We start from the raw sequence: 23,636 nt of genomic DNA, 5'->3' as shown, positions 1-23,636 counted from the left end.
TTATCCTCTTTGCAACCGCCCCCATTCTTAGTCTTATCTAGCAACTAAGTAAATGTAGACTTGCTTTACTTTCACGCCCGCAGTTCAGAACAAACCATCAACAGAAACGAGCGTTAGACTCATAAGCGGCTGTCCCGTTTTGATACCAACAACCACCTCGTTAATTTTATTAGGTAAGAATCGCTGCACCATTTATACCAATGTCTTGGCAGTTTAAGCCACTCGGCACTCGTTAAATAAATGATCTGGTCTTTATTTTTGTCTGTTTTGACCTATAGTACTGGGATCGACTGAAGGTTCTCACAAGTACTAAACCAGATGTATCAACGTGTTTAACATTAGGTAGGAATCAATACATCTACAGCTTGATATAACATTGTTGCATTTACATATCATTTGAGTCCACAGACTTAAGAGCTAAAAATGTTCTATTAGTGTTTAGTACTTTGACCTGATGGTTGGGCACTATTATAAGAATCCGAGCCCTCTCATCCACCTCAACTGAGGACAGATTTCCCTCATATATTCCATTTATTGGTTGGAATTATATAGATTATCCGGATACTTGGTAAGGAAATTGTACATTTACTGTACTATTTAGCTAGATTATTCGATCAACGTAAGCATCCAGAAGTAGCCAGTTTATTGATTAACCACACCATAAGGTTGAACTATTGACAAATCATTTAATCCTATTATGCATGTGTGTACTATCGCATTCTATAAGTAATGTCCAGTGAGACCTGTGTATACTTCCAGGAGATGTACTTATAATTCCACTCTTTCACTTGGATTAGTTGCAAGAATGAAGAGAACTAGGTTAGAAAATCGACCTAAAGCAATGCCTGTTCATTTAAGAGCATATACCCATATACATGAAAGAAATTTTTTTTCCTTTCTGCCACCCTTGGCAATATGACTCTAGTTTATTAAGCTCCCTGAGTCATAGATATAATTGGGTTAAGGGTCCATCTATCCTTCAAGGCCCTTTTTGCGCGCAAACTACACCACTGCTCAAATATAACATCTTCTAGTTTGTACCTTGTGTAGCTTTATAGTTAGGCTACACAAGTAGGGAGTTATTGATATGTAAAGCAGTTTCTTGATATACGTTTTCATGTACTTGTATTGGGGTATTTATGGCAGGCGAGTACTACTCTCCTAAGTATGATTTTTAATTAGCTGTGTGTGTTTTTCAGATTGTGTATTTGGCTCCTGAAGAAGGCGTTCTTGTGAAAACGCAGAAACGCGCGTCGAAGAGGACTACAATTGTCCGCCACTGTTCTATGAATCAATAATTAATGGTGTCTTTTCATTTATTGTACTGCATTGATTGCTTAGAATAGGTTATGTGTTACATTTTATTATGTGTTAGAATTTTAATGTTTTTATCCTGAGTATATATACTGAATAAAAAATGTTTGTACTTTTTAATTGATTGTTGTGCTTTATAATTGTCAGTTTCTCCCTAGTGATATTATATTTGGTGCCTCTTTTCACATTGTCTATTTTTCCCTGTCAAACATATTCTGTTGCTCAAACAGGGGGTCCTTGTTATTTACGCCTCTTAGATGCTATTACAGCTTATAGAAAGTCTCCTACCCAGACCTTATTCTTCCAAATGCATGTGGTGAAAGATTTCCTAGAGGGGCTTAAGAAAGTGTTTTCACCAGTGAGGTCCCCCTCTCCTCCCTGGAAGCTTAACATTTTCCTCAGCAAGTTGATGGGTGCTCCTTTCGAGCCTATTCATAAGGTATCTTTACAGCATTTGACCTGGGCCCTGTGCTGCAAGGAGCCTTACACTGTGTTCCACGCCAATAGACTGGTGCTGCGAACTCATCCGAGCTTCCTGCACAAGGTGGTCTCGGATTTCCACATCAATCAGATTATCACACTACCCCCATGTGTTCGTGGGTGTGCCGTAGGCTGGGAAAGCAGGCAAGAAGGCCAGATATAGTGGGCTATGACGGTGTTTTATTTCACACAAGGCATAAAACAGTTGTCACAAACAAAAGGGTTCCAAAGGAGGGTGTCCGGGTCCTCTTCGGGTCTTGGGTCCGGGTTCCTTTCTTCGAGGGTAGATGGGGGGGGGGTCCGGAATCGGGGAGGCTCCTCAGAGGGCAATAAGAGGAAAGAAAAAAAGGTACCGTTACTCATGTGTGGGACTCTAGTGAGTATTTGCTCCAGTTACCTTCACCCGGGGTAGTGGGGGGTGGAAAGAAGACCGTGAGGAAGGGGCAAGGTATCGAGGGGTAGGTATGAAGCGAGAGAGTGTTTGGTAGGGTCGTGAGGGGGGAGGGCTTTATACACAGTGAAGGGTGCTTTACAATTACTATACAGTGTAGCTATCACAACACTTGTGGCTAAGAGAGAAATTTACAGGGTATTTACAGCGAGCACCTAGCGTGCTCTAAAGATGGAAATACGGGTACTCACACGGTCCGCCACAACTCTCCAGTGAGTCGTGGCCGCTCTTCAGCCACCTCCTGGGGACTCCACCAATCTTCCGTCCACACGTCTTCTTCAGTGTTCGCCTGCTCTCCTTCTTCAGCTCCAGTCCGAGTGTCCTGCCATGATGCTCCAACGGCGTTCTGGTCTCTGCTTCCGGTTTTTCCTTGTTCTGGTGCTGCCACGGGGTGGATCTTCCGGGTTCAGAGGGATGTACTTCCTGTCTGTCTTCCTCCGGTTGGTTCCTGTAAGACAGAGAATGGCGGGGGTCTAATCGTCATGGTTTCTGCTTCAGGACCCGTTCCGGAAATAGGGGAATGTCTGAGGGGGCTCAGTCCTGGCGGGGAGGATAGCGGTAAGTGTTCGGGAGGGCCCAATCCTGGCGGGGAGGATAGCGGGATCGTATCACATCCCCTTCCCCTAGCTGTCCTTCCCGTACGGGTTGGGGACAAGGGATAGCGGGAGAGGAAATCAGCGTTGCCCTGGTCTGATCCCTTTCGATGTAACGTTCTGAAATGGAAGGGCTGTAGGGACAGAAACCAACGGAGGACCCGGTCGTTATCTCCTTTATTCCAGGCCATCCACTCCAAAGGGGCGTGATCTGTATATATGATAAAGTCTGTGCCCTCCAGATAGTACCGTAGGCTTTCAACAGCCCACTTTATTGCAAGCACTTCCTTTTCCACCACGGCTTAGTTCTTTTCCCGGGGGAACAATTTCCTGCTAAGATAGAGGATGGGTTTTTCATTCCCTAGGTTATCTCTTTGTGATATAACCACCCCCAAGCCCTGGTCTAGGCATCAGTTTGTAGAATGAAGGGTAGGGAGTAGTCTGGACTTACCAGGACAGGGCTGGAGGTCAGAGCCTGCTTTAGGTCTGTAAACGCATGCCATAATAAGGGAGTGGGGTTTTTCAGGGCAACATCGGTTCGGGTAGATTTCTTCAAGAGGTCCGTAAGGGGAGCTGCTCTCTGTGAGAAACCTACGATAATAGCCCAGGAGTCCTAGGAAGGCTCGGAGGTCCTTTTTCGTCTGAGGGAATGGGAGGGACTGGATGGCTTCTGTTTTGTTTTTCTGGGTTCTTATCAGGCCTTCACCCAGGAGATACCCAAGGTATTTGACTGTTTGTGCAGCTAAGGTGGTTTTGGCGGGGTTGATAGAAAAACCAGAGGACCCTAGGGAGGTGCCGACATTAAAAAGATGCACTAGGTGTTGAGCCCAGCTATCACTGTAAATGATGATGTTGTCCAGGTAGGCTCCGGCATACAGAGAGTGGGGCTGTAAAACATGGTTCATGGCTCGCAAAAAGGTAGCGGGTGCGCCATGAAGCCCAAAAGGCATGACTATGAACTGATACAACCCCTCAGGGGTGGAGAAAACCGTCTTCTTTTTGTCTTGTTCCCTGAGGGGTATCTGCCAGTCGCCTTTGCAGAGATCAAGCGTGGAGATATATTTGGCCTTGCCTATCCTTTCGACCATTTCGTCGACGCGAGGTAAGAGATAGGTATCTAAATTGGATATCTTATTGACCTCGCGGAAGTCTATGCAAAACCTGACTGGCCCGTCGGGTTTTGGTACAAGGACAATAGGGGAATTCCAGTCGCTTACTGAGGGTTCTATGATCCCCATCCTTTGCATTTCTTCTATCTCTTGTCGTATGACTGTCCGGCGAGCCTCTCGGACCCTGTAGGGCCACAGTCGGACGACCTCACCTGGTTCTGTCTCTATGGCATGTTCTGTGATAGTGGTCCGCCCAGGAGAGGAAGAGGACCCTTTGTACGGGGAACAGGGTTTCTCTGAGCTCCCGGGTTTGTACTGGGGTCAACTCAGGATCAAGGCAGGGGTCAAAAGGGAAAGGAGAAGGAAGCTTGGATCCGGACAAGACCGTCCGGGGCCCTTCCCACTTTTTAAGGAGATTCACATGGTATATCTGGGAAGTACCCCGAGTGGGGGCCAGTTCCACCTCATATGTAACCGGGGTCACCTGTCGTAGGATGGTATATGGCCCTTGCCATTGTCCCAGGAGCTTCTGGTCAGAAGACGGCATCATCAAGAGGACTAAGTCCCCGATGGCGAAGACACTGGTTCTAGTGCCCTTGTCGTACTGCCTCTTTTGGGTGGTTTGTGCACTCTCTAGGTTCTGTCTGACTATGTCCCGGATCACCGATAGGTTGGTTTTCAGGTTGTCTATGTATTCAGGGAGCGGACGTGTGCGATCTGGTTCCGCTTCCCAAGCCTCTTGAGCCATGTCTAATAGGGTACGAGGGGGTCGACCATACAGCAACTCGTAAGGGGAATAGCCAGTGCTGCTCTGAGTCTTACACCGGATGGCGAATAGGGCCAGAGGTAACATCTCTTCCCACCTATTTGCTTCTAGACCCAATGGCTTTTTCAGGGTTTGCTTTAACGTGGCATTATAGCGCTCAACCAAACCATCTGTTTGCGGATGGTACGCTGACGTTCTAATTTGTTTTATCCTTAGTTGGGAACAGACTTGTTTCATGAGAGCTGAGACAAAAGGTGTGCCCTGGTCGGTCAGGATTTCCCGGGGAAATCCTACTCGTGAGAAAACAGAGATGAGGGCCTTGGCAATGTTCTGGGCAGTGGGTTGACGCAAGGGTATGGCTTCAGGGAAGCGAGTGGCATAGTCTACTATAACTAAAGCATAGCGACACCCGCTTCGAGAGGGCAAGAGGGGTCCTATGACGTCCATCCCTACTCTGCTAAACGGGACGTCAATAATGGGGAGGGGTTGTAGCGGTACCCTAGGGGGCCGGCATCGACTATGTTTTTGACAGACCGTGCATTCGCAGCCGTAGATTTTAATCCGTTGATGCACGCCGGGCCAGTAGAACTTTTCAAGGACTGCCTGACTGGTCACCAAAATTACCCCCTAAAAGGTGGCTGTGTGCTAGGAAGAGGACTTTGTCTTGGAAAGGACCAGGGACCAACAACTGTGAGTTCTGTTGTGCCCCCCCCCCCCCCCCCCCCCCCTTTCGGTATAACAACCCATTTTTCTTGAAAAAGTAGAGACCTACTTGCAAGGTATCCTCGTTTTCTAGGGCTCTTCCCCATGCTTCATGAAGAAGTGGATCCTCTTGCTGTGCCGCCCTGAATTCCCTGTCTGGCTGCCATGGATGTTCCTCAGTAATCGCTGGATACGCACTGGTATGTTCTTTCTTTTCCTTTCTCCTCTGATTTTTGGACTTGCGAGGTTTGGGATCCGCATCCGGGGATGACAGTCCTTGGGAAAAAGGGGCATTTTTCCACCACTGGGTCAGGGAGTCAGTGGTGTCCTGCAGCAGCATAGGTAGTCCGGAGTAGTCGCTCCCTAAAATGACCTGTTCTGGTAGTGCCGCCACGAGAACGACCGTAAGGTTGGTTCCTGGGTACATGGGATGTTGCACTCGTACCTGGGTAGTTGGATATCGTTTGGTGTCCCCCATGGACACATTGAATGGCTACCATTCCAGTAGGAAGGCCAACAGGGATGGCCATCTCTTGGGGTCTGAGAACGCTTTGTCGCACGCGGTTTTCGGCTAGGGCAAAGACGCTTTGTCCATCTATAGACACAGGGCAGTGAACCGGGGGGGGGCAGTTCCTGGAGTGGTGCAGACATAGTTCCGTACTAGGCCAATCTCCATCGGCTCCTCCTTCTGTGGGCACACGCGAGCTATGTGTCCAAAACCGCCACAGTTATAACACTGGGGCCCGGGGTTAGGAGGACGGTACAGGACAGGTGTGGGTAAGAGGGGAGAAGCCTCGGGTCTCCGGGGCAGTGGCGGTCGGGGTGGTCGAGTGGCTGTCACGTTGTGGGGCATATGAGGGTGTTCCTCCTTGCTTCGCTGAAGTTCTTGGACTAGGCTATAGGCACAGGCTATTTCGACGGCCGTCTCCAATGTGAGGCGGCCGTGTTGCCTCTCCCATCGCTGGGTGGCCGGGTGCAAGGAGGTCAGAAACTGTTCCAGGTATATCTTCCCGAGAATGTCTTCCGTCGAGGAGGTGTCTGGTCTGAGCCACCTATTCGCAAGATCCTTGATCCTAAAGGAGAGGGCCCTAGGATTTTATTGGGGCCCCTCCTTGGCCTGTCTCAGCTTTACTCTGTATGTCTCATCGTCTATACCTAGGCGCTCCAAAATGCACTTCTTTATATCCTCATACGGGGTGTTGGCCTGGACGTTGGCCAGTTGATATGCGGCTTGCAAGTCGCCGGTCAAAAGGGGCCCCAGGTATTGGCCCCATCGATCAACAGGCCAATTGGCGGCCTGGGCTAGCCTTTCAAAGTTGGTAAAAAAATAATCAGGGTCGTCCCCCGGTACATACTTCTGCAGGACCACGGAAGGGAGGGAGGTCATTGGTCTCTGCTGTCCTAGGGCGTCAGTCATCTTTCCCATGGCTTGCTCATGAACATCCCCCTGGCCCTTGAGGACGCCATGTAACTGACCCCTATCATCCTCCGCGGTTTTCAGGAACTGTTCCATCATTTTTCCCAAGTGTTCCTTGGACTCAGCCATTCTTTTCACAATGGCCTCCATGCTTCCAGCAGATCCCACTTCTGACACCAGATGTGATCGTGGGTGTACCGCAGGCTGAACAAGCAGGCAAGGAGGCCGGATATAGTGGGCTATGCCAGTGTTTTATTTCACACAAGGCAGAAAACAGTTATGTCACAAACAAAAGGGTTCCAAAGGAGGGTGTCCGGGTCCTCTTCGGATCTTGGGTCCGGGTTCCTTTCTTCGAGGGTAGATGGGGGGGTCCGGAATCGGGGAGGATCCTCGGAGGGCAATAAGAGGAAAGAAAAAAAGGACCGTTAGTCCTGTTTGGGACTCTAGTGAGTATTTGCTCCAGTTACCTTCACCCGGGGTAGTGGGGGATGGAAAGAAGACCTTGAGGAAGGGGCACGGTATCGAGGGGTAGGTATGAAGCGAGAGAGTGTTTGGTAGGGTTGTGAGGGGGGAGGGCTTTATACACAGTGAAGGGTGCTTTACAATTACTATACAGTGAGCTATCACGACACTTGTGGCTAAGAGAGAAATTTACAGGGTATTTACAGCGAGCACCTAGCGTGCTCTAAAGATGGAAATATGGGTACTCACACGATCCGCCGCAACTCTCCAGTGAGTCGCGGCCGCTCTTCAGCCACCTCCTGGGGACTCAACCAATCTTCCGTCCACACGTCTTCTTCAGTGTTCGCCTGCTCTCCTTCTTCAGCTACAGTCCGAGTGTCCTGCCACGATGCTTCGACGGAGTTCTGGTCTCTGCTTCCGGTTTTTCCTTGTTCTGGCGCTGCCACAGGGGTGGAACTTCCGGGGTCAGAGGGATGTACTTGCTGTCTATGCCTTCCTCCGGTTGGTTCCTGTAAGACAGAGAAGGGCGGGGGTTTAGTCGTCATGGTTTCTGCTTTGGGACCCGTTCCTGAAATAGGGAAATGTCCGAGGGTGCTCAGTCCTGGCGGGGAGGATAGCGGTAAGGGTTCGGGAGGGCCCAGTCCTGGCGGGGAGGATAGCGGGATGGTATCACACCCCATTTTTTCTGGAGAGAAATCCCGGAAGGGGTTGGATGTGTGGCTCGTGGTTCTCGATATGCAGGGTTGCTGGGATCCTCTATTATCTTTTGCAGTCCCTCAATCTGGGTGGCTACGGTATTTCTGAATGTCTCTGTCAGCTTGGGCTGCGGTCAGTTGTTGCTCCACTGCCCATCCTAGTTGTTCTTGACCTTTCACGAGTGTCGGAAGCAGTTCCTCCATCTTGGGTTGACAGATGGCTACTGATTTGCCCGCATTCTCCACCACTTGTGGCGGGATCGAGGAAAACACGAACGCCTTGGGTGTTGGTAAGGCTGGCTTTATTGATTTTAACAAGCGCCTTCGCTGCGTTATGTTTCTATAGTATGGTAGTGGAGGTTCTGAGTCTCGACGAGCTGGGGAATTCCTCTCTTTCCTCTGGTCCCCGGCTGGTTTTCCTCCCTCCCGTGGACTTCTGGGTGAAGTAGTCGCATCCATCTTGAGTGCCGGGCTCAGGTCGCTTGAAATAAGAGATAAACGTGCTCAGTAAAGTGCTCTGATTCACTGAGAGTGTTAGGGTAAGGGAGTGAGGAGTTGCACACGTGCACAAGGTTATACGTCGTGTCGGTGGTGCATTGAGGGGATGGGGAGCAGTGCAGGATTGACGGCGATGGGTGCTCTACGGAGGCTTAAAACCTCTTCTACCCGCTTAGCCCACGATACGGTCCTGTACCTGGCTGAGCCACACTTCCCTTGAAGTGCGGCTGGGCGAAGCGCCTTGTCATTGGCCTCCTGGCTCTGCAGTCGCCAGCCTCGCCTCTTCCGTCGCTCCTTTTTCCACCTCTCTCTCGTTGCTGTTTCTGCTTCCTCTGCTCTGTACGTCTCCGTCTCCGGTCCTCTGTTCTTCGGCTCCTCCGGGTGATGCACATCTTCGGCTCGGAAGACTCTGCTTTTAGTTCCGGCGTCTCAGCTGACCAGGGGGCGTGGTCGGGCTCGAACTCCGTCCAGTTAAAGAAACAGCGCCCTTCCTCATCACGTGTGCTGGATGACTCCCAAGGAGGCGCTCCATTCCAGACCTCAGGCTGCTGTAGGGAAGAGAAAGAGGGGGACATACATCGTGGGGGTGTTGGAGTAGGGGGAACCCCCTCCGCCCCCTGGTCACAGGGGAGTTCTCTGTTTACATGTTTGATTCCTTTGCAGTATTGGTTTGTTTAGCACCATCGACAAATGCGACTTTCAAGGGTTACCAGTGATGAGTACACAACGGAAAACAGGGCTTAGAGTTCTCAGCTGGAATGTGAATGGCCTGGGAGATAAAATCAAGCGTGGCATGGTAAGCCAATTCATTAGACAATAAGCCTCCGATGTTGTCCTCTTGCAAGAGACACACTTGATTGGGAATAGATGTATGGCATTGCATAGGGGAGGCTACAAGTTGGTGGCACATGCAGGTTTCAACTCCGGCTCAGGAGGAGTAGGCATACTAATTAAGAATTCATTTACCTTCACAGTACGGGCCACGTGGCCAGACACACGAGGTAGATTTATCGGGGTTTCCGGTCAGTGGGAGAAGACGGACACATTTGTCTCAATATATGTTCCACCTGGCCTTCAAACTGATACTTTTAAAGATATTAGTACCTTTCTCCTGTCATTCCCAGATGTCCTACTAGTAATAAGAGGGGACTTTAATGTTGTGCTGTCCAGGGCCCTTGACAGATACCCGCAGCGTGACCTCAGACCAGCTCAGATGTGGATGCCTAAATTCCTTGAGTCAATGGGGCTGGCGGACACCTGGAGGACATACAATGCTGAAAGGGCCCAGTACACTCCTCTATCGGAGCGCATCATAGCCTTTCACGCATTGACTATATTTTAGTACCAGCTGCGCAAGCACACACTATTGGAGAGATTCTCCATCTGAGCCGTGGTATTTCAGATCATTCCCCGGTCTGGTTGAAAGTGATACTTGGACAGTTGAATGCCGGAAGGGTTGCCCCCACTAGATCATGGTACCCGGGGGACCAAGCCACCCGGAAGACCATTGCCCGTGCTACAGATGATTACTTTTAGGAAAACGTGGGTACGGTTGACTCAGCTCAGACAATATGGGAAGCCTACAATACAGTCATTCGGGGGGAAACCCTTTCCCTGATTGCCGGATGGAAAAAATAAAGGTGGGCAGATCTCGTGCAGGCCGAGGAAGGAGTACTAAAAGCAGAAGATGATGTGGCCCAAGCAGTAACCCCCAAAAAAATTCACCTCCTGCAGTTAAGGCAAGACGAATTCAAAAGCATAGCAGAAGATAGAGCCAGGGCGCTGGGCAGGGTGGTCCAGAACAGAATATATGAACATAGGGATAAGGCAGGAAAGCTAATAGCATGGTTGGATAGATCGGATTGGGCGTCTCGCCTGGTGCCAGAGCTGCATGACGAGGGCTCCGCCACCATAGTAGAATAGCAGACTCGTTCGGGGCACATTATCAGACGGTCTATCACACACAGTCAGTAGCTCCACAGAGGACGACAACAGCGAACTGCTCCGGGACATTAGGCATCCTACCCTCTCGGACGAAAATAGAATATATTTAGAATCCCTGTTAACGGATGCCGAAGTAGCACAGGCAATAAGGGGGATCAACTCAGGGAAGGCATTGGGACCGAACGGCATTCCCATTAAATTGTACAAACTGAAGCCATACAAGATCGCCCCTCATCTCCACTCCATGTATGACGAAAGCATGGATAGAGTATTACTACCATGCGATCAGCGAGTCTCAAACATACTTCTCATACATAAAGAAGGCAAATGCAAAATAGTTCAAGTTCAAGTTCAGGAATTTGTATAGCGCACTACTCACCCAGAGGTTCTCAAGGCGCTTGGGGGAGGGGGTGCATTATTTATCGAATAGCCAGGTTTTAAGTTCCTTTCTGAAGGAAATGTGGTTCTGTGTAAGGCCGAGGTGAGTGGGGAGAGAGTTCCAGGTTTTGGCCGCCAAGTAGGAGAAGGATCTTCCTCCCATGGTGGATCTGTGGATGCGCGAAACTGCGGCGAGGGCTTGATTGGAGGATCTTAGTTGGCGGGTGGGTGTGTAGAAGGACAGTCGTGAGTTGAGGCATTCGGGTCCAAGGTCGTAGAGGGCCTTGTGTGCGTGGGTGAGGAGACGGAACGTTACTCTCTTGTTGACGGGAAGCCAGTGGAGGTCTTTCAGGTGACCGGTAATGTGAGCTTGGCGCGGGATGTCCAATATGAGTCTGGCTGATGCGTTTTGGATGCGTTGGAGTTTTTTCTGTAATTTGGCTGTGGTTCCGGCGTAGAGGGTGTTTCCATAGTCCAGTCGGCTAGTGACCAGTGCGTGGGTGACAGTCTTTCTTGTTTCGGTGGGAATCCAGTGAATTATTTTTTTTGAGCATACGAAGTACGTTGAAGCAAGAGGATGAGACGGCGTTGACTTGTCTGGTCATCGAGAGGGAGGAGTCTAGGAAAATTGATTGAAAATGGATTGTGCGTCCTACCGGCCTATATCACTGCTAAATGCGAAGACTAAGATTCTCGCAAAAATACTTGCAAATTGCCTCATTAAAGTTATCAACACGTTAGTCCACCCTGACCAGTCAGGCTTCATGCCACACCGTAACACTGCCCTTAATCTGCCCCGCCTGCATGGAGTACTAGGCAGAGTATCGACCATACTTGAACCGGCTATATTGGTATTCTTGGACGCCACCATGGCTTTCGATATGGTTGAATGGCCATACCTCTTTGCGGTGTTGGGTAAATTGGAGTTTAGACCCTCGTTTGTAGGATGGGTCCGCCTGCTATATTCTAGTCCCATGACCTGGGTAGTAGTGAATGCCGTAAATCTCTAGATTTCCAGCTGAGCCGGGGCACGCCGCAGGGATGTCCTTTGTCCCCCTCTCCTTTTTACGCTCGCACTGGAGCCCCTGGCGGCTTGAATTCGACAGGATCAAGTAATTCACGGAATGCAATGGGCCCAAGGCTGGGAGGACAGGATTTTGTTATACGCTGACGACATCCTTCTTTATCTGCCCTCGCCAAGAGCCTCATTGATTGGTCTCTTTGATATACTTGCAATGTTTGGGAAATTCTCTGGTTTTACCATCAACTGGACAAAATCAGTTGTGTATGTCCTCAGGGGAGATCCGCCAACTCTACAGTGGAACTGTCCGATCCAGATAGCGGCGGAGGGCTTCCGGTATCTCGGCATATATGTAACGCTGAGTCCGGAACTCCGCTTTGCACATAATTTGGAACCACCCATCCGGAGACTAAGGAGCGATGTGAGGCATTGGAAATCCCTTCCTCTTTCCTTGCTGGCCAGAGCGGCCCTCTTTAAGATGATGGCCCTTCCTCGGTTTTTGTACGCCCTCCAGAATGCAATGGACCTAGTCCCCACATCCTATTTGGAAGAAGTAGAAAACCTGCAAAGAGAAGTCCTCTGGGATGGTAGGCCCCGAATAGCATTTTCTAAATTGACACTCAGTTGGGATGACGGGTGCATCAGTCTCCCGGACGTCAGGAAATACTATTGGGCGGCACATCTTGCGGCAGGTAATCATGAAATATATGGAGACCCAAATGATCCCGGGTACGCCATGGACAGGTGGTTACTCCCAAGGGGTGATTATAACAAAGTATTGTATGCCAAACCCCGCAGATACCCTCTTACCGGACCCACTACACACTCAATTCAAATATGGCATATGGCTAATAAACAACTAGGATGGCACGATAAATTTACACTGGCTCCTCCATTATGGAGTTCCGAGAGGTTGGGGAGCTTGTGGAAAACCAAGGGGTTTGACAGGTGGGACCTATTCGGAATCTCGCAAATTAAGGATATCTGGGGCGCGGGGAGGATCATCCCCTACGCCACTCTTAAGCAGCAATACAGCCTTGCAGATACTGAATATTATCGATATCTCCAAATACGGCACGCCCTTCACACTCATTTAGCCCGGAAAGATGCGCTTCTGGAAGCCTCTCCCTTAGAGGACAGAATACTCGATGGCCATCTCCCTAAGAGGGCTATCTAGCTTATTTGTTAAAAACTGGTTAGTAACATGACGGACCCGCTATTAGCCTTGAAGGAGAAATGGGTCAGAGATGGCCTGGAGCTAAATGAAGAGGATTGGCGGGGGCAGAGTCCTCCTCGCGGGAAGTGGCCATCCAGGCCCGGCTGAGACTTGTGCAGCTCAAAATGCTGCATAGGATCTATATTGCAGGGCCTGGCCTGTGGCGAATGGGCAAGGCGCAGAATGACGGATGCAGAAGGAGGTGTGGGGAGATGGGGACCTTTAAGCATATCCTATGGAACTGCCAATGCATGCAATCATACTGGGGAGCCATACACCGAACATTGAGGGAGGTCCTTCATATAGATATACAGCCAGAAGCTCGAAGGTGTCTCCTTAATGTTTGGCAACCGACAGATCTTAATACATACACCACACAATGGACAACCCTGACATATATGATAGCAAAACAAAATATTGCACAGCAGTGGGGAGCGAGTCAACCACCCAAACTGAGCAAGTGGGAAGAGGACCTGGACTGGTGCATGTTCAGGGAGAAGTCAGTCTATGTTTCAAGAGGATGTCCCAGAAAGTGGGGAAAGATATGGGAGGCATGGAATCGATATAGAGGTATATCTGCACCCCTCCTGCTACTCAGACAGAGGCTGAAACTCTGGAATCCCCTTGAGTATGCTCAATCTTTAAACGTGACCTGGTATAAGATGTTGATGTCTGGAAATATATAATTATGATAAAGCTTGCATATATACTGTGATGGTGAAGTTATGTCGAAACTGTTCAATAAAAAGAAATATAAAAAAAAAATCGATGCAGTATTTGTGTTCTGCTCATTTTGCTCCTGCTCATTCCCCTTCCCAATCAATGTCCCCCTGCAAGTCTTTTCAGCTCACAGTTTTTGCAGAGCACAGGACACTGACGCAAATGGGTATTTTCTTTAGTGAGCATGCATTGTGAATGAAGCTTTCTGCATGTTACTAATGTAACATTCTGAATGTCCGTCCGCTGGAAGTTCCGATGCGGACTTGCTAGCACACTGGTGTATGAGTCTTTCTTTGAAAATGTTTTAATTTGTGTTGTACATCTCCAGACTGCGCTGTTGCTTATTACCTATTTGTATAAAAGCTCTTGGTTTTGTGAATGTGCTGGATAATTTTCCTGTTCTATTAGGGATGCTGTTCATTCTATGACTTCCCTGTTCCTCTAGGGACTCTGTCTGTTTCTTTTAGGGTTTTTTTTTGCTTATTGGAACTTAAACCATTCCGAATTCTGACTATGTACTCTGTATCTGAGCCTTCATCGCATATATATATTTAGTTTTTCTCTGTAATGCCTGATTTGAGATTTTTTTTTTTTTGAAAACCTTTATTGAACATTTGCAATCAAATACAGACAAGGGCCTACAACCCCCAGGGCTGGCCGCTAATCATAGGATCTCAATTCACAAAGCGTACCGGTTGCAAAAGTAATTCGATTTAAACGCAGGATAGGAGGTTTTCATTTTTAAATAATAAGTAGACGAGTCGGGTATCGCACAGTGTCTCGGATCACAGAAGGGGGCGAGCAAAGAAACAACGTGTCCTAAAGAAACTCGATATCCACTGAGTCAACAGAGTTGAGACATGACTTATCAGGATAAACTAACGCATTTTGTTCGTCGACTCCATCAGTACTGACCGCCCCAGAGCACCAAAACCCCGAATAATCAAGGTACATATATAGAGACCAGGATGCAAGAAAGCTGAACCCACTACACTAACCCGAAAAAGAAAGGAAAGAAGACAAGAGAAAAGAAGGAAGAGAAGAGGCCATAGAACAAAAATAAAAACGAACACCTATCCCCACACCTCCCCACCCTGCACCCCTGCTGATGACTACGGCCACCCCCCTCGCAGCGTGCCTGTCGCCCAATAATAGAACCCGAAATATAGAAGAGAGAAAGAAAGAAAAGGCAAAAGACCCTACTTGTGAGGGAGATCGGAGGAGGGCATGTTTCTACGGATTCCCGGTCTCCTTCCCCCGTCATGACCAACCCCGCCCCGGACTCCGTCAGATCAAAAAACAATCCCGTTAAACCTATGCGACAGTGAGAGACCCAAATAACAATCTCAACCCTGGCCCCGTCTATCAAATACACTAAAGTCATTGGTTAAAGAAAGCCAATTCCACGAAGCTGAAAATAGTGCGGCAGTTCTCGATATGGATGATTGGTAACAATGGTGCCCCTCCCCGTCTCCGAAGGCAAGTTGTAACCCATCCGCCATCTTGGGAGACCGACAGGGGAGGGGAGTCGACAAGGTCCAAAACAGCAAAGGATAAAAAGTAGACAATTCCAGAATGGGGATATCTTGTAAATGTTCCAGGGGATACACAATCGGGGGTTTCAACGGCTCCATAGGGCGATCGGGCACAGTACAGTCAGGTAGATCCAGTATAGTAGGAGCAAAAACTACTTCCAGCGCCAGGTCAAAACAAGTCTCCAAGAAAGATATTGAAATGCAGGCTGATTGCCGAGGCGTGAGTGTCGAGTCAGGGTCCGCTCTCAGATCTGTGAGGCCATCAGTCGCAGACAACAAACTGCAAGTCCGGACTGCAATGGTTCCCCTGAGTGCCATAAGTGCCTCCAGCACCGTTCGCAATGACGGGCCAGTTCTAGCCTGCTCCGCTAGCTGCATTTCTTCCTCCAACATGGAGGTCCCCACGGAGTGGCGCCTTCTCCGGGGCAAAATTAGACGGAGCAGGAGTAAGCCATGAGGGACTGAAGTTTAGCAATCAGTAATACGCAGCGAGGTACCGACCCGGGGGGATCGACGAAGCGATTGCCGAACCCCCGGTCAGGGACCCTCGCGACACATCGCCGTGCGTCACTCATCTCCTCACCTACTATTAAACACCAGGCAGTTGGCAGTAGCATACCAATCAAAAGTCCGAATGTTCCGGAGAGCGGACCGTACCACATTCAGCAGTCCGTTGTTGTTCAACTTGGACCCGGCAGAGCCTGCACTCGAGACCCCAGCGTCCCCGCTGGGTTAGGCCTCACACAACCATCGACGTATCTCCGCTCCACGACTGCGGAGAAACTCCGGGACTGCACCACTGGAAAGCAGGCCAGATCACACACACGGGTCCGGTGCGGGAAACCAGGATAGTCAACAGGATAACAGACCGAAAGACGGAGGTCGGCGGAGCCGGGAGACTATGCGGCCATCTTGGTTGGTGACGTAGCTCCTCCTGATTTGAGATTTTTGTAATAATACCCTATACATTTTAATTGATCTAGAACTCAGTTGTTGACTGGTCCAGTCACCAATTTGTTAATCTAAAAACTTGATTTGTGGCGGGCAATGACTCTTATCACAAGATGAAGGGTGCAAGAGCTGAGCTGCCAAAGGTAAATTTTAGGTTGATCCAGATATATTGAGGTTTACTAAAATATTGGGATTCAGCTTTGACCCAAGGATTAGAGGTTAAGCAACTATTCCTTCCATTTCCTCTCCTTTCCATGCACCCTTTGCATGTCACATTCTCACAGTTTAGCATCCGGTCTCACCTGACTTCAGATGGTCACTGCCATTTTGGATCTTTCAGAGGCAGAGGAGGCCATGGGTATCCATGCCATTTCTTGTAGCCCCACTTGGTAACGTTCCTCAAGGCAGGCATGTACCTTCTTTGGCGGTTTGTGGACCTTTGCATGCAAGCCAGGGCACAAATGTTGACTTTGGATACGAAAAGAAATATGAAGGCCTGTACTCTTCATAGAGTTTAGGGAAATACGCTCATTCTCGAGCCTATGTAGCCATGACCCGAAGCAGTAATTTCACATAATATTTATTGCATAATTTTTTCTATTCCGAAGACCCATTCCAAAGCCATATCTAGGATTTAATACTTAAAACAATATGGAATAATACACAAACAAATAGAGAAGTTGCTAAATACTTTAATTTATAAATGAAAAAATATACTGATTTCTTTCTAATCTTAATGGGAAGTTTGGTGCTGTATCTCAGCAACCAGCTTTTTTTTTGTAATCTTTTTATTGAAATAAGAAACCAGAGAATTGGTCTACATACTCAAACAGTAAGCTTGTGCGGCGCACAATGAGTCATACAAGGGTTGTAACATTACATCAATTACATGGCAGTACATTACAGGTAAGTCCTTCTCGGTTCATGCCTCTAGCTGTGGACTACGAGCCTGGGCTGGATCACAGATATATCCTCTGTTTTCATTCCATTTGTCCCAGATCTCCCCCCATTTTTTGGGGCATCCTCGGGAAATGTACACAGTCTTCTCTTGAACCATGCACCAATCCATGTCTCGTTTCCATTCAATACCTAGCTATGTTACGCTTAGCCACCATCTGCCCAAGTGTCACCCAGATCTTCCCTCTCTCCGAAAGGTCTGTTGGCTCCCAGATGTTCAATATGCAGCGCTTAGCCTCCAAACGCAGTTCCTTTCCCCCGACATCTCTCATACATCCGACCACTTTCCCCCAGTATGACTGTAGTATCGGGCATTCCCATATCATGTGGAAGAAGGAGCCAGCCATTCCACAACCTCTCCGGCATCCACCATCCTCACATTTGCCCATCCTCTTAAGCCTGGTAGCAACCAGCTTTTTAATATTTGGTTTCATTCCAGAGCGTTGAAATGTAATATCAGTTTCTACACTACTTCAAAGCCATTTCTGTATTTAATGTTTAGATTCATAAGAGCTAAGAAAGCGCTTTCATATAAATTGGTGTTGGGGAATGACATTAAAAGCCTCCTGTGTTTGTACAATAATTTAGGTTAATCAGTCCTAACATGAAGCCAAATATTTGCTGCAGTCCTTGCCTTAAACTGAAGTTTTAGTGCACTATGTCTAGCGATTTCAGTCAGGTAATTTTTTCTGGTGCTGTCTGCGTGCTAGTTTGTCAATACTTATATTGAATGGATGTTTGTTCTAATTTTGACTTTCATTTAAAGGTGGATAGGGCTTACAAAAACCGCTTTGCTTATCTTGCAGGTGCTCGATAAAAATTCAAAGATTTCATTTGATGATTTTTCATCAGTAGATATAAGGACGGTCTTCAGGTCATGAGAAACATGGAGATTTATTCCTGTTAAGCGACTGACTCACAATTCTAGGTTTGTGATCACTCCTCGATCTTATCTTGTACATTCAGAATCGGAAGGTCACCTCCTTAAATGCTCAAGTTGAGTGCATTTAAATGAGTGAAGATGTCCCCTATATCTGCTTCGAATTCTACGCGTGCGCAAATCGGACAGCCCAGAGCCGTCCGACGCACATGCCCACCGTGACGTCAGAAGACCGGGGGACGTCGGACGCAGGGAAGAGGATATACAGCAACAGTGCTCAATGAAATACAAATCGAGATTCCTGATCATTGAAGAATATTCTGATTTCATTTGAAAAGCCAAGACGGCACTCAAACTACTTTATGCAGATTTTCACTATCCACAGAATGACAGACATTGAATCTAGTTATTTTGCTTTGATAACAATTAAAATTTCAATTGATTCATTCAAGATCTTTCTCAATTCTTCTGGCATTATTTTAGCTGAATGAAACATTGATGCCCTGAAGCTGAAGGGTTGTATGCCCTTATTTGTTGACAGAGACTCGTTAGTCTCAAAGACAAATCATGATCTTCTCTGTGCTAATTACAACTTTTGGCCATTAAACTCAATTTAATGTTAGAAATGCATTCAAACTGTTATACAACTCTTCAGCAGAGTATCAAAAGGCAGCAGAAGAATAAATCTACAACAGATTTTTGCTGAAACTCTTATTAAACAGAACAGTTAAATTAAATGTTTTTTTAAGTCCATACTTTAATCCACTTGTAGGCTAAATCTGACTATTACAAATTCTTTAAATCAACTCTTCTTTTGCGCTGTCTTAAATGTTGTCAGTTTTCCTATTTATAGTTATCATTGAACAGTGCCACCAAATTTAAATCGTTGTCTGCTTTTTTGCCCAACTATTGCACTAACCATGACTTTAGTAGAAAGTTGTATCAAATCTTCTGTGATTGTATGAGGTTTCCCAGATTTGCCTATTAGCATGGACCCTCTGTCAAACTTTGACCACATTTTCCTTGCACAAACCCTTCCAATCTTTTCAGCTAGTTTAATAATTTGTCGAAGCTCTTGCGGTTTAGTTATGACAAATTCTTTGTATTTCGTGGGATGCTGTGTTTGCATACTTTCAAAGTGTTTTCATAAATTTGGTGGTCGTTTTGATTCCTTTTCTAATAATTCCTAACATAAAATACATTGAAGCTGTTGTTCGTGTTCTGATTCCACACCTGACATCTATTAATCAATATTCAAGAGTGAATGTGTTTTAACACCTTCCGTGCTCATGACGACAATGAGGCACAGTTGCGCTGTGCTCATGACGAGCTGAGCTCGTCATGACACGCGCGGCGCTCACACGCGGGGCTAATTCCCTCGCTGGACTGAGCGTTCTGAAAAACGGGTGTTGTCATGACGAGCTCAGCTCGTCATGAGCACAGCCCCACCGTGCAGCGTGACGAGCCAAGCTCGTTGCAAGCACCATGGCGCTGCTCGCCCCCCTCCCCCAGCACCTCGGGGGAATTAGCCCCGCAGCGAAGGGGTTATTAGAGCCTGAAAAGCAGGAATATCCTGTTTGTCCCAGTTAAAGTGTACACATATCAGCTCACTCAAATAAGGCAGCTGGGTAGGTGGTGGTGTTTTACTTGATGTCTCTCAATGGCCGAACTTTAAATCCATACCAGTCTTTTATTGAATTATTTATTTTTGTTTTAAACATAATGAATTCAAATGTAAGCCCACGATACAACTGTCTTTTAATGGATACAAACAAATGTATCTATTCAAACCTACTGTCACAGATCCTTATTCTAGTAAGGCACACCTTTTGAAACACACTCAAACCTTCAATACACACTACAATAAAAAACATTATTACAAACTTACTTTTTGAGCTGTACTTGAACATGTGGATCACTGCCCCAAGGTCTGGCTGTTAAAAACACTATCCAATTTACTGGGTCCTTCTCATAATGTAAGAGTATCCAATCCTGAAAAAGACACAAGATGTTTCAAAATGTTCTTCTCCAGGCCCGCACACGCCTTCACATTCACCATGCACAAATCAGATTGGTACGTAGGCAAAAAAAAGACATTTAAATCATTATTTTCATCATGAAGACTCTATTCACAAAGGTAAATATACACTTGTAGATTTACGTGTGTTTATATTTTCTATTGCATCTACACAATATTGCAATTCACCATTTGTGAGTGCAAATTTACACACTGGTAGCTATACATGTCTCCACCCTCTATTGGAGCCTTCTACCACTAAATGTACGAGTGTAAAGTTACTACCAGTAACCTTTGACTTATAGGTGGCGCCTTCTGTCTTGGCAGAGATCTACATACAGGAACGTATAAGGAAAAATAATTAAGTGTATTAATATTTTTTGAAAAATTAATATTATTTTAATAATATAGTAAAATAATTAAACATATTTCTTATTCACTGAAAAAACCATAGGTTTGACACGTGTTATAGTTAGCTGGATATTTTACTCATATAAAACCAATGAAATTCCCCCGTTATAGTTACTTCAGCTAACTATAACTCGCGCCCCCGCAATGGACTGCTGATGACTTCACGTATTACATCACTCATGACATGGTAACTGTAATAAGAGAAAGAAAAGTAAGCACCATTTTCCAGGATAAATTTAGAAACACTAAAAAGACATACTGACATTTGACCTGTGTCCTTGAACAGACAGCAATTGTGTCAAGATAAAAACAAGATTTAAAGGCAACTTTATTACTCATTCACTTTCTGAATGAATAGAACACCTGTTTGTTCCAGCTTAAGTTCACTTCCCAGAACTGATAAATAGGTGCCAAAAAAAGCTCAACCTGATCAAATCTGACTACTCATAGTGAGAGGGTGAGAAGATTTTTGTAAGAAATTTGGCACCACTTGATGATCTGCTTGTCAATTTCATTTTCCTCAAGTCTTAGCAGGGCTGAAGATTTAACCAGACCTAAACCTCAGCACATTCTTACACTCTCACTCTAATAATGTTTGCCTCCATCACTTGTGGAAGGTGAAATAACTTGTAAAACATTGGATGGAAGAGGTATTAAGGTTCAGTGAGTTTGGCGGACAATTTTTTTCTTCAGTCCCATTATGCCCAAGAGTGTGAGAGTGATGTACATTCGCTTCTCCCTCCCCCACTCCTTGCACAAGGGGGGGGGGGGGCATTTCAACTCCTCAGGTTGTCCAAGGAAGGAAGGGTATACGTGCTAATTCCTCACTACCCACCGTACCCCAAAGTGAATGTAGGGCAAGTTTTTTTTTCCCATAAGCGTGCCCAAGAGTGGAGTTATTTAGTACTTTTTCCTCCCTAGAAGTGCTTCTTTGCCCATGTTTGTCTAGAACAGTGGCTCGAATGGAGATTTTTATGCTACATTCCTTGTTTACGGGGATTGCCAAAATGTATAGATACAAACTGTACATGGCCGACACATGCATACTTGAAAGTCCCAGCCATTGAGAAACGCATTGTATTTGAGGAAACCTATTTTATTTGATAAACTTACTTAAATTATACCTTTTTGTTTGTTTGAGCAATTTGCACCACAGTCACCATTCTGAAAGGCTGCATACTAAGTAGTGTTTCTGCCAGGTTTGATTTAGAATGCTCATGGGTGAGACAAAGTTATTGGGGGTGCAAATTGGGTAAGGTGTCAACCATAATTATGGAGGTGCAACTTTGTTTCCATTTTGGGTACTTAAAAATTAAGATTTAGAGCCCTAGGACTAAATTTCTATCTTTTACAAATGGAATTCGTAGGATAATGTTGCAGACTTTTCCCACGAAGCCACCTGCTTAACCAGGGCAACTGTATGTTTGTCAGGAGGAAGGATTTATTATTGTCAACCATGTGTTTTATTGTGAACTGTACAAAATTGGAAGTGCTTCCTAGATTGATCTGTGGGCATTCCAATGTGTCCTTGAACATCAGTCCACCCTCATCTACTGGCTGATTAATAAATGTGTGGTCACATAGTTTTTGAGAATCCAGGTTAATTTGACTTTGAAACCCATGCTTTTGATGAGGTTGTGAATGTTGGTGTCCTTTTTTAACTTGCTTATAGTTTGTTGACAAAGCATATTGTTAGACACTTAGGGCCTACTTACAAGTACGGCAGTCCTAGGCCCGCCGTACCCATGGATAGTGGCCCAGTGGCTGCCGTTGCATCAGATCTCCGGCATGATTACGATTGCCACCATCATCCCATTGTGTGAGAAGCAGGCAGGAATCGTGTCAGTGTTTAAGCTCGCTCCGCCTATCGGATTATGACCTGCATTTCCACCAAGTATTTCATGGCGGAGACCCTGCCATGGAATGCTTGGGGGAAAGGCATGTAGAGGGCCCCCAGAAGGGCCCCTGGGCGAATCTGCACATGGGGGTGCATGAAGGGTTGGGGGCCCCTCTAGAAGTGCTCGGTCGTGTGTGTACTGTGTGGCAGCAGAGGTTTTGTAAGCTTAAGTACTGATATTTGTGCATTAAATGTCATACGTATTGTATTTGCAGAGTTGTTCTTACAGTGGGTTAGTGATGATAACTTCTGAAACTACTTTTGGTCTTTATAAGATGAGGCTTTGGCCCAATCCCTGTTAATCATTTAAATCAATGACTATGTGGAAGGGCTTGCCAGTAATAGGGACCTCTTTCTGGTAAATGTACATCCAGTGACTGCTTAGTTATTCTTTAGTCACTTGTAGCTCACCTTGCAGTGTTCATATTTTGGTCCCAGACCTATATCTGCACTATCTTTTCTGGTATATATTTTCTGAATGTGTTCTTGAGTTGAGTTGTTGCTTTAGCTGCCCCATCATGACATGTGACCCAAAAATTTCTATCATAGTTTCAAAGTCCGCTATGAAGCCTTCTCTAAGTAGCTCCTGCCATTCCAGAAGTTAGTGGTTGTTGGGTAAAGAATCTTGTAACTCATTGAAAGGTATACTACAGTGATCATTCCCCGGCTATGACATAACTATTGCTGTTGCCTTTTTCATTCAGGGTTTTCTAGCCAAAAATCTCCAAACGGAAGCTCTTAATAAGTTGGACAAGCGAATAAAATTAGCAGTCGAGCAATTCATGAAACTCCTGGAACAGATTGATGCTGTGGTAAGTAATCAATGAAGGCTTTAATTTCTCTTATGCTATGATCATTGTATGGAGTGGAACACGTGTGCATGTAGTATAGTGACAGTGTTCTAATATGAACATGGTTGTATGGTATCATTGCACAGAAAGACATTTTTGGTTGGGATAATTATGTGTTTGTGATACATTAACTGTCTGGGTTTGAAGACCGTGTGTCCATGTGAGCTTACAAGAAGATTAACGGGGAGGTTCAGGAGAGATATAAATTAGTCACATGGGAAGCTGCATGAATTCCTGTTTGAAGAGGTGGCCCATAAACCTTTTTAAATGGTAAGAGTAGGTTCAAAAGATATATATATATATATATATATATATATATATATATATATATATATATATATATATATATATATATATATATATATATATAT

The 23,636-nt window shown here is 46.3% G+C and overlaps 1 protein-coding gene across 1 annotated transcript in view; it reads left to right on the top strand.

Moving 5' to 3' along the window:
* BAG1 (BAG cochaperone 1) overlaps positions 1-23,636 on the top strand; it is a 290,695-nt gene that overhangs the window by 208,694 nt on the left and 58,365 nt on the right. Inside the window, exon 5 of the mRNA XM_086965420.1 lies at positions 23,119-23,226. Coding sequence (XP_086821546.1) covers positions 23,119-23,226 — 108 coding nt within the window. The remainder of the gene's footprint in view (positions 1-23,118; positions 23,227-23,636) is intronic.

This window comes from Lissotriton vulgaris, chromosome 4_1, assembly GCF_964263255.1.
Source record: "Lissotriton vulgaris chromosome 4_1, aLisVul1.2, whole genome shotgun sequence".
Taxonomy (NCBI): Eukaryota; Metazoa; Chordata; class Amphibia; order Caudata; family Salamandridae; genus Lissotriton; species Lissotriton vulgaris.
This window is presented reverse-complemented; position numbering and strand designations above follow the sequence as displayed.